This window comes from Cyprinus carpio, chromosome B17, assembly GCF_018340385.1.
Source record: "Cyprinus carpio isolate SPL01 chromosome B17, ASM1834038v1, whole genome shotgun sequence".
Classification (NCBI taxonomy): Eukaryota; Metazoa; Chordata; class Actinopteri; order Cypriniformes; family Cyprinidae; genus Cyprinus; species Cyprinus carpio.
The window spans coordinates 11,718,183-11,732,441 of NC_056613.1; the positions used below are offsets into that span (position 1 = coordinate 11,718,183).

At 36.9% G+C, this 14,259-nt stretch overlaps 2 protein-coding genes and 1 pseudogene across 3 annotated transcripts; 1 reads left to right on the forward strand and 2 right to left on the reverse strand.

Moving 5' to 3' along the window:
• The first annotated feature begins 34 nt into the window (after positions 1-34).
• On the forward strand, positions 35-6,408 carry slc16a12a (solute carrier family 16 member 12a). 2 transcript variants are annotated; one of them, XM_042742232.1, is made up of 8 exons: positions 35-426; positions 1,015-1,119; positions 1,654-1,956; positions 2,341-2,444; positions 3,089-3,232; positions 3,414-4,398; positions 5,427-5,686; positions 5,781-6,408. In XM_042742232.1, the coding sequence occupies exons 3-8, from the start codon at positions 1,688-1,690 to the stop codon at positions 5,915-5,917; spliced, it is 1,899 nt and encodes a 632-aa protein (XP_042598166.1). In that variant the 5' UTR covers positions 35-426; positions 1,015-1,119; positions 1,654-1,687; the 3' UTR covers positions 5,918-6,408. The 2 variants fall into 2 exon arrangements, with proteins under 2 accessions (XP_042598166.1, XP_042598167.1); XM_042742233.1 differs by having other exon boundaries at positions 41-426; positions 1,731-1,956.
• Positions 6,409-7,749: 1,341 nt separating this feature from the next.
• LOC109062102 lies at positions 7,750-8,554 on the reverse strand (annotated as a pseudogene).
• Positions 8,555-12,048: 3,494 nt separating this feature from the next.
• Positions 12,049-14,157, reverse strand: LOC109062098 (interferon-induced protein with tetratricopeptide repeats 1B-like). Its single transcript, XM_019079187.2, has 2 exons — positions 14,016-14,157; positions 12,049-13,698 (listed from the first exon to the last, which is right to left on the reverse strand). The coding sequence occupies exons 1-2, from the start codon at positions 14,021-14,023 to the stop codon at positions 12,417-12,419; spliced, it is 1,290 nt and encodes a 429-aa protein (XP_018934732.2). The 5' UTR covers positions 14,024-14,157; the 3' UTR covers positions 12,049-12,416.
• Positions 14,158-14,259: the final 102 nt, after the last annotated feature.

The following is a 14,259-nucleotide window of genomic DNA, read 5'->3' on the forward strand; positions in this document are numbered from 1 at the left end:
AAAGTTGTCAGCTAACTGTAAGCTACTGAGTTTGACCAAAGAGAGCTTGGGTTGCTCGAGACGAACCTCAACAGAATTTGTCCTGAAAACGTCCTATTGAAATTCTATTAAAATAGTCGACACCCCTTAAAGTCATTGTATAATATGCACACAGGGTGGGGTGAGAGGGAAAACATGGCAAATATCCGTCCCAGGACTGCAGTTAACGCTAGTTTACTTTAGCCCTCTGACTTGAAACCGAGTAAGAGGTCCCCTGTACTTCCACCCGTTGGCTGGTTGTTTTCCGCCCTGTTCTGTCCAAGCGCGCACGCCGCGCAGTGATGCAGAGCCATGTGCGCCAATGTGTACCACACTTTGGAGGAGAGCAGCGGTTGTTTTTGTTCCTCGTCTGCTCTAGGTTCTGTACACTGGGGAGTGTGTTTCAGAGTAAGTTCGTCTCTCTTTGACCTCTTCACACGTTCAGTCATGTATTTTGTTTGTTTGTATGTTGTTGAGAAACCTCCCCAAGGGATTTTACACAACTGTTATGACTCTTCTCATCTGCTAATTCATAATTATTTGTCTAGCTAAATATTATTTTTACATTCACTCTTATGACCTCTCCTGGTTACAACTATTCAAAGATTATTCAACTATTCAGCTGCAAGTATTCGGGTTCTGTGTTTATGAAGTGTTTATCACTTACAGCATATGCATAGTACATTCCTTTGGTTATTGACATATATCAGCATTTCTTGTTATTATCACTGCTGATAACAGTTGTGCTGCTTATTTTTGTTGAGACAGTGATACATTTTTTCAGGATTTTTTGGTGACTAGAAAGTTAAAATGAACTGCATTTATTTGAAATAGAAGTCTTTTGTAACATTGTAATGTCTTTACTGTCACTTTTGATCAATTTAGTGCTGAATAAAAGCATTAATTGCTTAAAAATACATTTTAAAAAAACATCTTACTGACCCAAACATTTGAACAGTAGTCTATTTTTTTAAAGACTATCTCTCATTTTTCAAGTTTCAGAAGATGCACCTTCAGTGAGGCCGACTGTTGAGTCTTTATTTTGAAGACTGAAAGTCATCACATAAATTCTGACTGTGCTTTAACAGGACATAGATTGAGGTGAGTCTATAGCAATCAAGCCCAGCACATACCAATCATTTGTTTTTTTTCCATGTCTTTGTTCCATGTCTGATCATTTTTGCAATAAAGTAACTACTTTTGCCCCTATGAATTCGTTTTTGGCCCTCTCTCTTGGAATTGATGAAGACACACTGTGTTCCTTGCCTCCCTTTGGACCAGACTAGAGTGTGTGTAGTAACTTGGTCACACTCTGTATCATGGAGTGTTTATGTGGCAGACTCAGACAGGCTCTAATTTCTTTATATTGCTCTTACTCACTAACCATAGCATTCACACGTTCATGAGGGTGAGCAAATGATGACAAGAATGTTAATTTTCTGGCTGAACTATCCGTTTTATCTCAGAGACATAAGTGATACATTTTTAGTATTTAATCAAAAGCACCACAGTGTCATTTGAGGTAAGTTTACAATAAATATACAGATTTTTTTTTCACACAAACTGATTTAGATTGCACATACATTTTGAGAAGAAGGCTAAAGTTAAAAAAAAAAAGTTCTGTTTCTCCTGCAGATTTTGCTTAATGGCACTTAGAAGCTCCTTATAGATGAAGGCAAGAGAAAAACAGCAAGTAAATTTGTCCCAAACAGAGCCAGAGAGAGCAAAACCAGCTGAAACTGGACAGAAGAGGAAACAAGAGGCTGAAAGGAGTGAGAGAGTGAGGGAGAGGATGAAGAGAGGAAGCATCTTGTCCAGCAGAAGTCTAGAGATGAGTGAAAAAACTCCACATTCAGCGGCTGCTCCTGATGGCGGATGGGGCTGGATGATCGTAGCCGGATGTTTCCTCACCACTGTTTGCACACGTGCAGTCACTAGGTTGGTTCATGACTCCCCCGGGATCAGTTTTTTTTTCTTTTTTCACTTCTTACTTTACCAAGAATTAAGGTGATACCCTCATGTCACTTCAGTTTTTGCAAGTTTAATGTGAGCCTAAATTAAACTAAAAGCTGCAGAAAAGGCCTTTAAACTTAACCAATATTCTTATGTTCTCTTATTTTTTTAATTCTGAGCCACTGGCCAAGACTGAATTACTCATGTCTTTTAATATAAAATCATTAAATAAGCAGAATAACTACCCAAGAGAAAATACCCAGTTTAAGATGTTGTGCTTAAAATGAATAAAATGAATGTTGCTCTAAGCACCAGAAGACCTTTATTGTATTGCTTTCTCAAATCTGCACTTTCTCATGCTGGTTGCAGGTGTGTTTCCATATTTTTTGTGGAATTCCAGTCATACTTTTCCAGAGATTATTCTGCAACTGCATGGATACACTCTCTGCTGGACTGCACCACAATGTTGTGTGGTAAGACTCATGCCAAATTTTTTTTTTTTTTTAAATCCCCCATGTTCTCTCTATAGAAAAACTCTCTGACTCAAAGGTGGCAGCTCAAACTGTATAAAACTATATTGATTTTTGGAGAACTTTGTTTTAAAAAAAAAAAGTCTCTGTTGACAGGTTTACAGTGCATAGTCCACTCTAAACCTGATTTATCTTGCTGCTGGTGAGAAAGAATGTTCACAGAAACACATTTTCATATTTATGTAAGGGCCTTGGTTATATCTTATGGTATCTGTTTTTCACAATTCTTTTACTTAGTTGAAGCAGTTAGATATCATAGTATTTGTCAAATGTTTGAGATTACATAAACATTATTCATATAAAGATATATATACTCTTAAAAGCACTGTAGAGGTTAATAAAATCATATGCAGATGTCACCTTAAGGAGCTAGCTTTTCCAGTGTAATTTACTGTAATAGATGTCTTGTTGACATCTTTTTAAGGCTGTTTTTTTTTTTTAGAATAATTTTTTTTCGAAGCAGTGTCATGAATTATATTCTTTTATTTATTGGTATAGGTTGATATTGTATATTTATCATTTAATATTCAATATTTACCATGCTATCCACCACTTTCTCTTCATTCTTTTTCTCGTTCTCTTTATAGCTCCATTGGGTAGTTATATAGGGAACCGCCTCTCTTCTCGTATAGCTATCATGTTTGGTGGGCTTCTTTCCACTGCCGGCCTGCTGCTCAGCTCACTGGCCACCAGTGTGGAGTTCCTGTATCTCACACTGGGGGTTCTTACAGGTTTGATTCAGATTTGCACACATACATCAGCATACAAGCTTTTATTTTTAACTGCACAGATAATCATAATTTGGGGAAGCTATTGTAGTCACCTTGCCCTGCAATTATTATATCAATTTGCAACAAACTAGGCATGCATAACCGTAGTCTTGTATACTTACCTTCCTGATTCTCTGCACAGGTGTGGGATTTGCTCTTAGCTACACTTCTGCAATTGCCATGGTGGGTTCTTACTTCAGCGAGAGAAAAGCACTGGCTTACGGGATCGCCATGTCAGGCAGCGGCATCGGAACTTTCATACTAGCACCCGCTGTCCAACTCCTCATTGAGTTCTTCTCCTGGAGGGGTGCACTGCTCATTCTGGGGGGTTTGGTGTCCCACCTGTGTGTCTGTGGAGCACTTATGAGGCCTTTGGAAGGTCAAAGCGGGAGACAGAAAGAGATGGACTTGGAGGGTGGCAAAAAGGTTGATTTCCTAAATATGAAACTTGCTGATGCAGGGCACAATATGGAAGTCAGTGCACAGGAACAGAGATCGGTGGAGGTAAAACATACTGATATGGAAAAGAGAGGGGGAAATGAACATGCTGAGAATATGCAGAGCGATGGAAAAGAACAGATGGAGTCAGAGCCTTCTGATGCAAAGCAAACACACTCCAATGTGGAAATAAACATTAGACAGGAAGACTCAGAGGACTCAGAGACTGTGATCAGAAGCACAGATGAATGGGACAAAGAATCAAAGCCAAAGTGCTCAGATAAAGACATCTCAGTCCCAGCTTTAGTACAATCAAGTGACTTGCCTTTGGACTGTTTGCCAACCAACCAAGAGGACACAATTATCCCAGAATCAAACACTAACCACAATACTTTGGCACAGTCAAAAGTGGCAAACACAAAATTACTGAAGGAGTCCAGGGACAATGTATGGTCTATCATAAGGAAAACAGTATTGAGAGAATATTCCTTCCTGTTGATACCAGACTTCTTATTGCTGTTGGTGTCCTTCCTGTTCCTTGCATATGGTTGCAGTGTGCCATTTGTGTATCTTGTGCCATATTCCCTGAGTGCAGGTGTCAGCCCTCAACAGGCAGCATTACTCATGTCCATACTTGGAGTGTCAGGGATTGTCGGTACTATCACTTTTGGATGGATTGCAGATAGAAAGTAAGAGTTTGTTGTGATTTTTTTTTCTAACTCTCCCATAAATTGCAAATATTATAGACATTTAAAGGGATAGTTCCCCCAAAAATGAAAATTCTGTTATTAATTACTCACCCTCATGTTGTTCCAAACTGTAAGACTTTTGTTTATCTGTGGAGCACAAATTAAGATACTTTTGATGAAATCCGAGAGCTTTCTGACCCTGCATAGACAACAATGTAACTGAAATGTTCCCAGACCCAGAAACGTAGTAAGTACATCGTTAAAATAGTCCATGTGACATCAGTGGTTAAATTGTAATTTTATGAAGCCATAAGAATATTTTTTGTGTGCAAAGAAATCAAAAACAATTAAAATATCTTAATTTGTGTTCCGAAGATGAACAAATGTCTTACGGATTTGGAACGACATGAGGGTGAGTAATTAATGACAGAATTTTAATTTTTGGTTGAACTATCCTTTTAAGAGCTACATCTACACTAGATGGCTGTTAACTTTATAAAACCTGTGGAGGTAGGCATAAAAAAATTTAATATTATAATCTGTTTTTAAATTCATATTCATGTCTTCTAAGGTAGATTAAATCTATACATTCACTACGTTTGGAAATCAACCCTATCCGTTTGCTAAGTCTTATGTCACATGTCACCTTTTCTGGGGCCCAAACACTCAAACAGATACCAAAAGCAAACAACAAACAGTGCTAATACACACTCACAGTGTGCTCTGTTATCTCTATACTAAATCTTACCTGGCCAGACAGTAATTCATATGTTCTGAATCATTAAAATATTGGTGTCCGGGACAGCATGAGACTTTAGTGTACACTGCGTTTTTAAAAGCTTGACTAAAAGATGTGCTATTAATAGTGCTCATAAATGGCTACTGAGATAAATTACTCACTCACTTGAAACAGAGTAGAGATTCCTGCACTACTTATTCAATGATACTGCACCACTGCTATTGTAATTCTACAAAATTCCTATCCTTCTCACGGTGGTTTGATCTGTATCTATGTGCATTGTGTTCAGGTGTTTGAGGCCATATAGGGTGGTGAGTTACATGCTGGCTGTGGGGTCAGAAGGGCTGAGTTGTCTCTTTCTGCCTCTGCTGAATGGTTTTTCCCTGCTCGTCCCCTTTTCTCTCATCTACGGCTACTTTGATGGAGCTTACGTGGCACTTATTCCTGTGGTGACCTCCGACACCGTCAGCTCCTCCCAGCTGACCTCAGCTCTGGGAGTTGTTTACTTTCTTCATGCCATCCCCTATCTCATCAGCCCACCTATTGGAGGTCAGCAGATTTTCCACTCTCTATTTAAATTAAATTAAACAAACTACTTAACTTAATTAAGTTTTATGAAATTGGTGTTTTTTCTCTTTATTAGGTTGGCTAGTGGATCAGACAGGCTCCTACAAAGCTACATTCTTCCTCGGTGGAGTCGCTCTGATCTGCAGTGCTGTGATTCTGGCTGCTGTGAGAGTTATTATCCGTTGCACTAGAGGGAGCTCTTGCTTAAACTGACTCACAACCAGGTACAATGGGGATTTCTAAAGCAGTTGAAAAAACACTGTGATACTGATGTCAAGAAACATGAAAGTGCCCCTCCAGAGTTAAAAAGGGTTTTCACGTGTTCCTGATCTGAAGCTGTTAACAAATACAATGCTCTTTTATAGCATTTATGAACACAGAACTGAACAGAAGAACACACTGCTGTACTGCTGAAATACAGGATTTATGTTCCAATTGGTTAAACACGTGTTTGCTACAAAGGAAACGTGTTTTGTATTTGATACTTATTTGTTATTTTAATGTGTCTCTCTCAGCTGATATCTGATTGGCTAGGCCCAATAGTTACATGTGCACTACTTCATTCACAGCTCAGTGTTTTTATAATGTACACTACCGTTCAGAAGTTTGGGGTCTGAAAGATTTTAATGATTTAAAAAAAAAAAAGTAGCTTACGCTCACCAAGACTGCATTTATTTTATCAAAATACAATAAAAAAGCAACATTGGAACAAATATTTGAATTTTGAATTTTTATTTTTATTTTAATATATTGTAAAATGTAATTCATTCTTGTGATGGAATAATTTGCTGAATAAAAGTTTTTATTTCCTTCAAAAAAAAAAAAAAATCTTACTGACCCCAAACTTTTGAGAAGTGTATACAGCTACATACATCACTGTAAACCTCACTATCCTAAAAACATTTCAATCAAATGCCATCTTTTTAATGTCATAAATGTTATCACTTGATAACAATTGAGTTATCAATATGATAACTTGTGTACATTTTTTATGTAAATGTTTTCAATTCTACGTTTTTAAATATGGCAAAATGCGATGGATTTTTTCTAATTATGCATCAATCTACAAAGCTTTCTTTGGACTCGGATATTCTGTGGGAGCCATTCAGAGAACGCCTTGGTGAATATACTTTATGGACTTTATGGATTGAAAAATGGCAAAATATCAGGGAAACAAGAATAATATGAGATGCTATATATAAACAGTATCAGATAACCTGTATTTCATATAAAGATCATGGACAATATTCTCCCTTCGAAAAGAATTATGGGTATTCGACAAGAAGAGAAACAAATCACATGTAATCTCTTGATTTAAACTTTTAGAAAGTACATCAAATACCTTGTGACTCTGAACAGTACACATTTATTTGTATGTGACCTTGTTTTGTGCTGGAGCACTGTTACAATAGATCATTTTCAGTTTGTCACAATGTATCTTCAGTGCCTCCATTGGCAAGCTAAAGTTCTTTGGAAAATGTGTAAAGAAAACATACAATTTTAATGTTTGAAAATCAGTCATCTGTGAGAAAAGATTTTTAATTTGCATATTATTGCAAACAGAAAACACAAAGTTTCAAAATCAACAAAGCAGGCAGATCTCATCAATTAGAAATGAGAAATAAATTAAGCGAATCAGTGTTTTATAATAAATGGTTATTCTGTTTGAAACAGATGCACGTGTAAGCAACACATCGGTATATCCACATTTCAGAAATGAAGGTCTCAAAGCAAGGCAGTTATAAAAGTATTTTATATTCATATGTGAACAGTAGTTATAATTAAATTCAATAAGCACATGATCCAGCTCTAAGAAGTTGTTTTTTGTTGTTGTTGTTGTTGTTTTTGTTGTTGTTTTTAAACACTAATGGAACTGGTGCTGGAAGCCATAATTCCATTTATACAACAAAATATAGCATTGAATTCTAATATAGACTAGTGATTGGGAATTATAATTTGTGATTGGGAATAATTGTGTTTTTTAAAGGGTTGTTGTATGATGTTGGGACAGTGCTTATAACTTGTCTGTAGCATTAGAGTGCATTTTAAGTCTCCATTCCTTCAAGAAAATGCTGAATTTCCCAACAGTGAGGGTCTCTTCTCATCCTCATAATATTTGTAAGTATTTTTTAACATACTTTTTCATTTACGATCTGTCATTTCTTGGATTTTCACTGCTTTCATGTAATAGAAGACTGAATCTCTGGACTATCTAGAATAATGTAGATGGCAGGCATAACTAATTAAGAGAGATCATCATTCTTTGAGAGGATTTGCTGGTAAATCTCCTCCGCTTTTTCAGTGTTGTGTGTGTAACAGTGCAGTGATGCAAGGGCTAAGTTTACTTTGAGACGATCGGGATAATGTCTGACAACCTCCTCAAACAGCTAAATGGATTTCCTAGCCAAAGTCTCCCTTTCCTCACGTCATCCTTCATCAAGAAAGCCTTCAATTTGTATAAATTAGCTACAATTTTAAGAACTTTAGAAGAGGTAGAGAATGTTCTAATCCTCTCTCCTTCTTGAAAAACTCTCTCTGTGGAATCTTTTCTGTAATACTGAAAAATACCTGGAATTCCCTCCAAGTTTTGGGTTTCAATGGTTCTAGTTCTCTCTCTATAGAAATTTGTATTTCTTCATCGTTTTCTGCTTGCACCTCAGACTTTTTCAGTATATAAAGGAACTGAAGGAACAAATCATTTGGGTCTATCACTATTGCCTTTTTCAACTGCTCTAGAATTTCAGCATTCAGCTCTGGAGTGAATTCAGATTTTCTGTAATCCTTGCTCATTGCTTTGGCAAACCCTTTGTGCCATTCCCTGCTTTCTGGTTCTGCTTTTAAAGGGGCCATCGGATGCTACATGCACTTTCACAAGTTTTTTAACTGAAATGTGTGTTGGCAGTGTGTTTACACAACCACCCTATAATGATAAAAATCCACCCAGTGTTTTTTTTTTTTAATCTACTAAAATCTTTATCCCTTTCTCAAATGAATTTGACTGACAGTAATGTTTCAGCACAGACTGATCTGGCATTTTACCATAGACCCGCCCTGAGTGAGCTGTCATCACTCCGCCATTGTTTTGACGTTGGAGCGAATGTTAATAATCAAAATTTTCAATAAACTAAAAATCTTTACACAATTCTGAATACAGTCTAAAGAAGAATAAGTTCCCAGAATACATTAGATGGCATTTTTGCATATTTGATTGGTAAACGACTTACTCCATTATTACTCCAGTGGTGGTCCAGTTTGAAAAATATTTTTTTCTTTATTTTTTTGTTTTGTTTTGTTTTGTTTACTTGATTTGTTCTTTATGTGGAGTCTCCTAGAGATTCTTCCTGTATTTATAATGATCAAGCTCATAAAATCACCTGTTTATCTACGGTGAACAAAGTCATTAAGTTATTAAACACATCAGCTCAGGATTCTTCTCTTAGAAATTTCTATTCTGGCTTAGGTTTCGTTTCTTCTATAAAGTGCAGTTTACCTAATGACAGCGATAAAGTTTAAAGCCTGCCTTCTTCCTCAAGCATAAACTCCTAAGGTGCAGGTTTTACAGCACAACATGTCCATGATTCACTGTACTTTGTACTCTGTGGTCCAAAGTGATATTGATAATATTATGTGGGCAAGACCAAACTGTCTTGCCGTTTTGGCTGGACGTTCAAAAGTTTGAAGTGATTTACAAAATTTGTAATACTTATAACAAAGCACTATACATATGTTACAGCATTTATTCATCTTTGTTAACGTTTGTTTACAATAAAAATACAGCTGTTCATTTTTAGTTCATGTTAGCTCAGTTCCATTAAAGCTGCAGTCTGTGAATTTTGCCTCTTTGTTGCCATCGCTGTTTGAAAACCTGCAATTGCAGCTGTTTGTGGAATTATCTTCCTTGTGTGGGTTGTGTACCGGTGTTGTGCCCATTTTCAACCCCAGTGGCAAATTATTACCCCCCTCATTGAAATCACTACCCGATTGCCTAATTCTAACCCCACCCCTAATTCTAACCCCTCCCCCACACCTAACCCTAAACCTACCATTACTCGGGGGGTAATAATCTGGCAGAGGTCAGAATTGGGCACAATACCGGCACGGCTCCTGCGCGGATTAATTTAATGTTTTGAGGAGGATGTGTGGCAGTCAGTCACCGCACTGGTGTGAATATTTACTGTACTTCGCAATACAGATTCTAGCCTACGTCTTGGAATATATCACCCAAATAAGTATTTTCACTGTATGTTATCATCTGAACAAGTAAGTAACAAGTCTGCCACTTTCTGACCAACTGAGGAAAAAGTCATTACAATTAATCGCACTACCAATGGTGATTTAATATAAAGATCATATCACATCAAACCATGCAAATTATTATTGTTATACTCTCAAATGATTAATGTTAACAACATCAGCATTACCTATAGTGTGTATTAGGGTGTAGATTTCAATTTCTGTACAGTCTAATCTCTAATTGTCAAACCATTCGAATTTCGAATTAAAGGGGTCATATGATGTTGCTAAAAAGAACATTATTTTGTGTATGTGATGTAATGCAATGTTTTTATGCAGTTTAAGGTTCAAAAAACACATTATTTTCCACATAATGTACATTATTGTTGCTCCTCTATGCCCCACCTTTCTGAAAAGTGGGGTGTACGCTGATTGGCCAGCTATCCAGTGCGTTGTGATTGGCTAAATGCCTCAAGCGTGTAACATTAATGTTACGCACCTTACCATACTGTGATGCCGTGTCCCGGTGCAACGAGACAAAACCAATAAAACCCATTTCAAACTAGGCATTTGTTGCATCTAGTGGGGACATAATTACTGATTATAATGACTTATACTGTCTTTTTACGCATTGCGTTGTATATCGCAACACGTAAACATAAAACCATGTCTGCAAAACCATGTCTCGTTTGAATAATGAGCGGCAAATTTTTTTAAATATGTAAACATACTTACAGGCTGTGAGTCAGAAGTGCCAGACTGTTCTGGTAAAGTTTGAACTGCCCAACTTTATAGAAATAGCTGTTGTGCCACAGACGCATTGTAGGCTACTGGTTCAGGAAACAGTCCTCACCCTCAGTAAAACGCGTTGCACAAATCTGAATATTTGGGTTGAACTGTTCTGGAACAGTGTTGTAAATACAACTTAACCACTGATTTCTAGTTGTGTCCTCTTTTGGAAGACCAAACATATTTGTTTCGCTTTCACAATGAAATACACAGCGTCTCCACGACATGATGCCGGCAGCAACAGCAAGAATAAAAGTTACACCTTCTTTCTTTGTGTGAACATTTGGGCTGCTTTATGCAAATCTTCCCACATCGTTACGTAGACATGTGGGGGCGTGTTAGAATGAGCTGTTTTAGGAGGGCATGGTTGACTTTTATAAAGAATATCTCTTTGGATTTGAGACTTTAGTCTTTGCAACTTTACAGATCTTCTTTATGCACCTAGAGCTTGTAACAAAAAATTAAATAAAAAAAAAATTGACATCACATCATATGACCCCCTTAAGAAATTCTTTTAACCCAAAAAAACAAATTATGCTTCCTTCGAACTGGTTGTCTTTAAAATACAAATCTTTTGTAATCCCAGGCTATCTGTAATCACATTTATAACTGGAATATAATTTAATTTCATATGTGTTTCATAAACGCGTAGTCCTTTCTGGATTACAATCTGCCATCAAAATGATACATTTAATTATAATAGCTGCTGTGAGAAAAGGCTATAAACGATCCACCACCTTCAGGATCCTCACATGCGATAGCCTAGTAGCCGGGACAACTTCTTGTTTACAGACGTGACATAATGACAGGGCAGCATGCTCGAATTTCCCGTGAAAACCTACCTGTACCACTCAAATTAGAAAACATTATTATGAACTAACCGTTGTGAATCGGGCTAAAGTAAGGCTTTTGAACACTGGCTGGTTATTTACTTGCTTAAATATTTATTTCGGATCATTTTTAACCAAAAAAAGTTACGGACTGCAGCTTTAAATATCTACATAAAATGTTTGATTTTAATAATGTACTAAGAAATGTTGATATTTACATTAACTATAGATGAATGCTTTAAAAGTATTTTTATTGTTAATGTTAACTAATGTAGTTAACTAATGTTAACAAATGCAACCTTATAAAATGTTATCAAACATTTATACTCAGCTCCACTCTCAATATGAGCCACTATTTACAAAATCGAACTCTTTTAAACATTTATTTTGTTGTATGCAGCTGTTTTGCTGCTAGAGCTCTTTCTATTCATCAGATTTATTGTGTATTTCAAATTAGTCAAATCTTTTCCATATCAACAGAAACAGGAAATGAAGTCACAAGCAATAAACAGATTTAATGAGTTCCATACAACAAGTGACTTTATTACAGATAATGGGATGGAAAATTTCTACATTTTCAAAAGTGTGTCGTGTCATCATTGGAGAAATGTCTTTGCTATGAGTAATGTAAAGCCACAAAATTTATATTCTATGCACAACTCACACAGAATTAACTTTAAAATCAATGCAGTGATTCCTTATAAGACCAACTTAAACCTACTGCAAATTTCTTCAAACGCATGGTTTCCTGGTGAAACACCTAAGAAAATTCGCCAAACAATGGTATATATTTATAAACGTGACCACACCTTCACACTTATTTATTCACTTTGTGTGAATAAGTGAAATTAAGAGAATATTTACTCATCATTAAGAACTCTCTTTAGAAATTGTGAAATCTCCTCACAGCGAGAGTTTCTGCCATTCTTCACAGTTTGTTTAAGAATCATTATGCTTTTCTGTTTGTCCTCTGAAATGTTTTGGATTTCTGCTGCTTTCATGAGAAAGTTGATGGATTTGTCTCTAGACTGTCTACTCTGATGTAGATGGCACGCATAACTATAGTACAGTAACTGTTGTGTATGAGGAGGGAGATCATCTTTCTCTGACAGGAGCTGCTGGTAAATCTCATTGGCTTTCTTAGTGTTGTTTGCGTAACGGTGCAGTGTTGCTAGGGCTAACCATCCTCTGACACAGTCTGGGTAATGTATGACAAGCTTCTCAAACAGCTTCATGCATGTCTGAATCAAGATCTTCCTTTTCTGACTGTTTTCCTTCATAGTGAACAGTTTCCCTTTGTATAAATTTGACAGGATTCTCAAAACTTTAGGGGAAGTGGGGAACTTTTCCTGAACCCTTTCTCCCTCTTGAATCGCTCTCTCAATGGAAATGTTCTTAAAATATTCAAAGACATAACCCAAACCCTCTAAGTTTCCTGTATTAATGGATTTCTCCACTAAACTTTGTACATCCTTATCATTTTTTTCTGCCTGCACCTCAAACTTTTTTAGTATATAAAGGGATTGAAGGAACAAATCATTTGGGTCCATTTCTGCTGCCTTTTTCACCTGCTGTAGTATTTCAGCCTCCAGCTGTGGAGTAAATTCAGACTTTATATATGCCCTGCTCATGGCTATGGCAAGACCTTTGTGCCAATCCTTCCTTTCTGGTTCTGCTTTCAAAGCCATCTTAAAATAATCAATCGCCTGACGCTTCTTGGACTTGTTAAACTTCACCAGCGTCCAGCCCTTCTCTCCACTGACTTCAGGATGTAGAGCACATCCAGCTGGAGCAGGATGCATTCGCTGAAGCCTCTCCACCTCTTCTAGGTATCCTTTGCTCTTATCCATCTCTTCCATAAGGAAGTAGACCCAAGCCAGGTTAGCCTTGTTGACCTGCAGCTGGACTCCAGCTTCTTCTGTTCCCTGCTCCTGAATCACACTTTCTGCTCTGTGCAGGTACGTCAGCGCCTCTGTATTGAAGCCGAGAGTCTGTTGGATGTAGCCCAGCAGGTTGTAATAGTGGATCAGTCTGATGCACGCCTGCTGCTCCACATCTTGCATGTTCCTCCTCATCCCCTGGAGCTCATTTCGATATTGCCCCAGATCCCAGGTGAAGTGGCACTCCAGCCCCTTGAGATTTCTTTTCAGTGGGGAATTGGAGTTACGGAAAAAAATTTATTAGTCTTACGAGGACATTCACTGCTTTTAGATCAGAGGACATTGAGAAATTTATTTGTACAATATTGTACAAAAAAAAAAAAAAAAGATCAACAGTAAATCCTCAATTAAAGAGAAGAAAATTTGTCATGGTAAGTGATCTTAAAAATAAAAGTATTAGGTCTAGAAATAACAGCATAAATATGAGATTTAAATGAAGAAATAAGAATATTTTATGGTAACACTGATTCTTAAAATATCCACATTGTGAGATTTTTTTTTCAATAAAAAAACACTCACTCCATCATGATGGGCAGCAGTGATCTGGTCTGGTAGATGTGTTTCTTCAGCAGTAGTGATCTGCACTTTATATGAGCTCTATTATGTATTTATAATGACAATGTTATCTCCAAAACAAGCCCATTTAATACATGGGGTCAGGATCCTTCTCATATAAGTTTCTGTTCTTTGCAAGGTTTTGTTTTCATGCAAATGAATATGCACAGTGTCCACGGAACATTTCAGGGTAATTATATGCAATATA

Bases quoted from the DNA above. Each gene is read 5' to 3' on its own strand.
- slc16a12a (XM_042742232.1), top strand. From the start codon at position 1,688: ATGAAGGCAAGAGAAAAACAGCAAGTAAATTTGTCCCAAACAGAGCCA. The intron at 1,957-2,340 runs GTTGGTTCATGA...TGCTGGTTGCAG, and splicing joins TGCACACGTGCAGTCACTAG to GTGTGTTTCCATATTTTTTG. The intron at 3,233-3,413 runs GTTTGATTCAGA...TTCTCTGCACAG, and splicing joins CACACTGGGGGTTCTTACAG to GTGTGGGATTTGCTCTTAGC.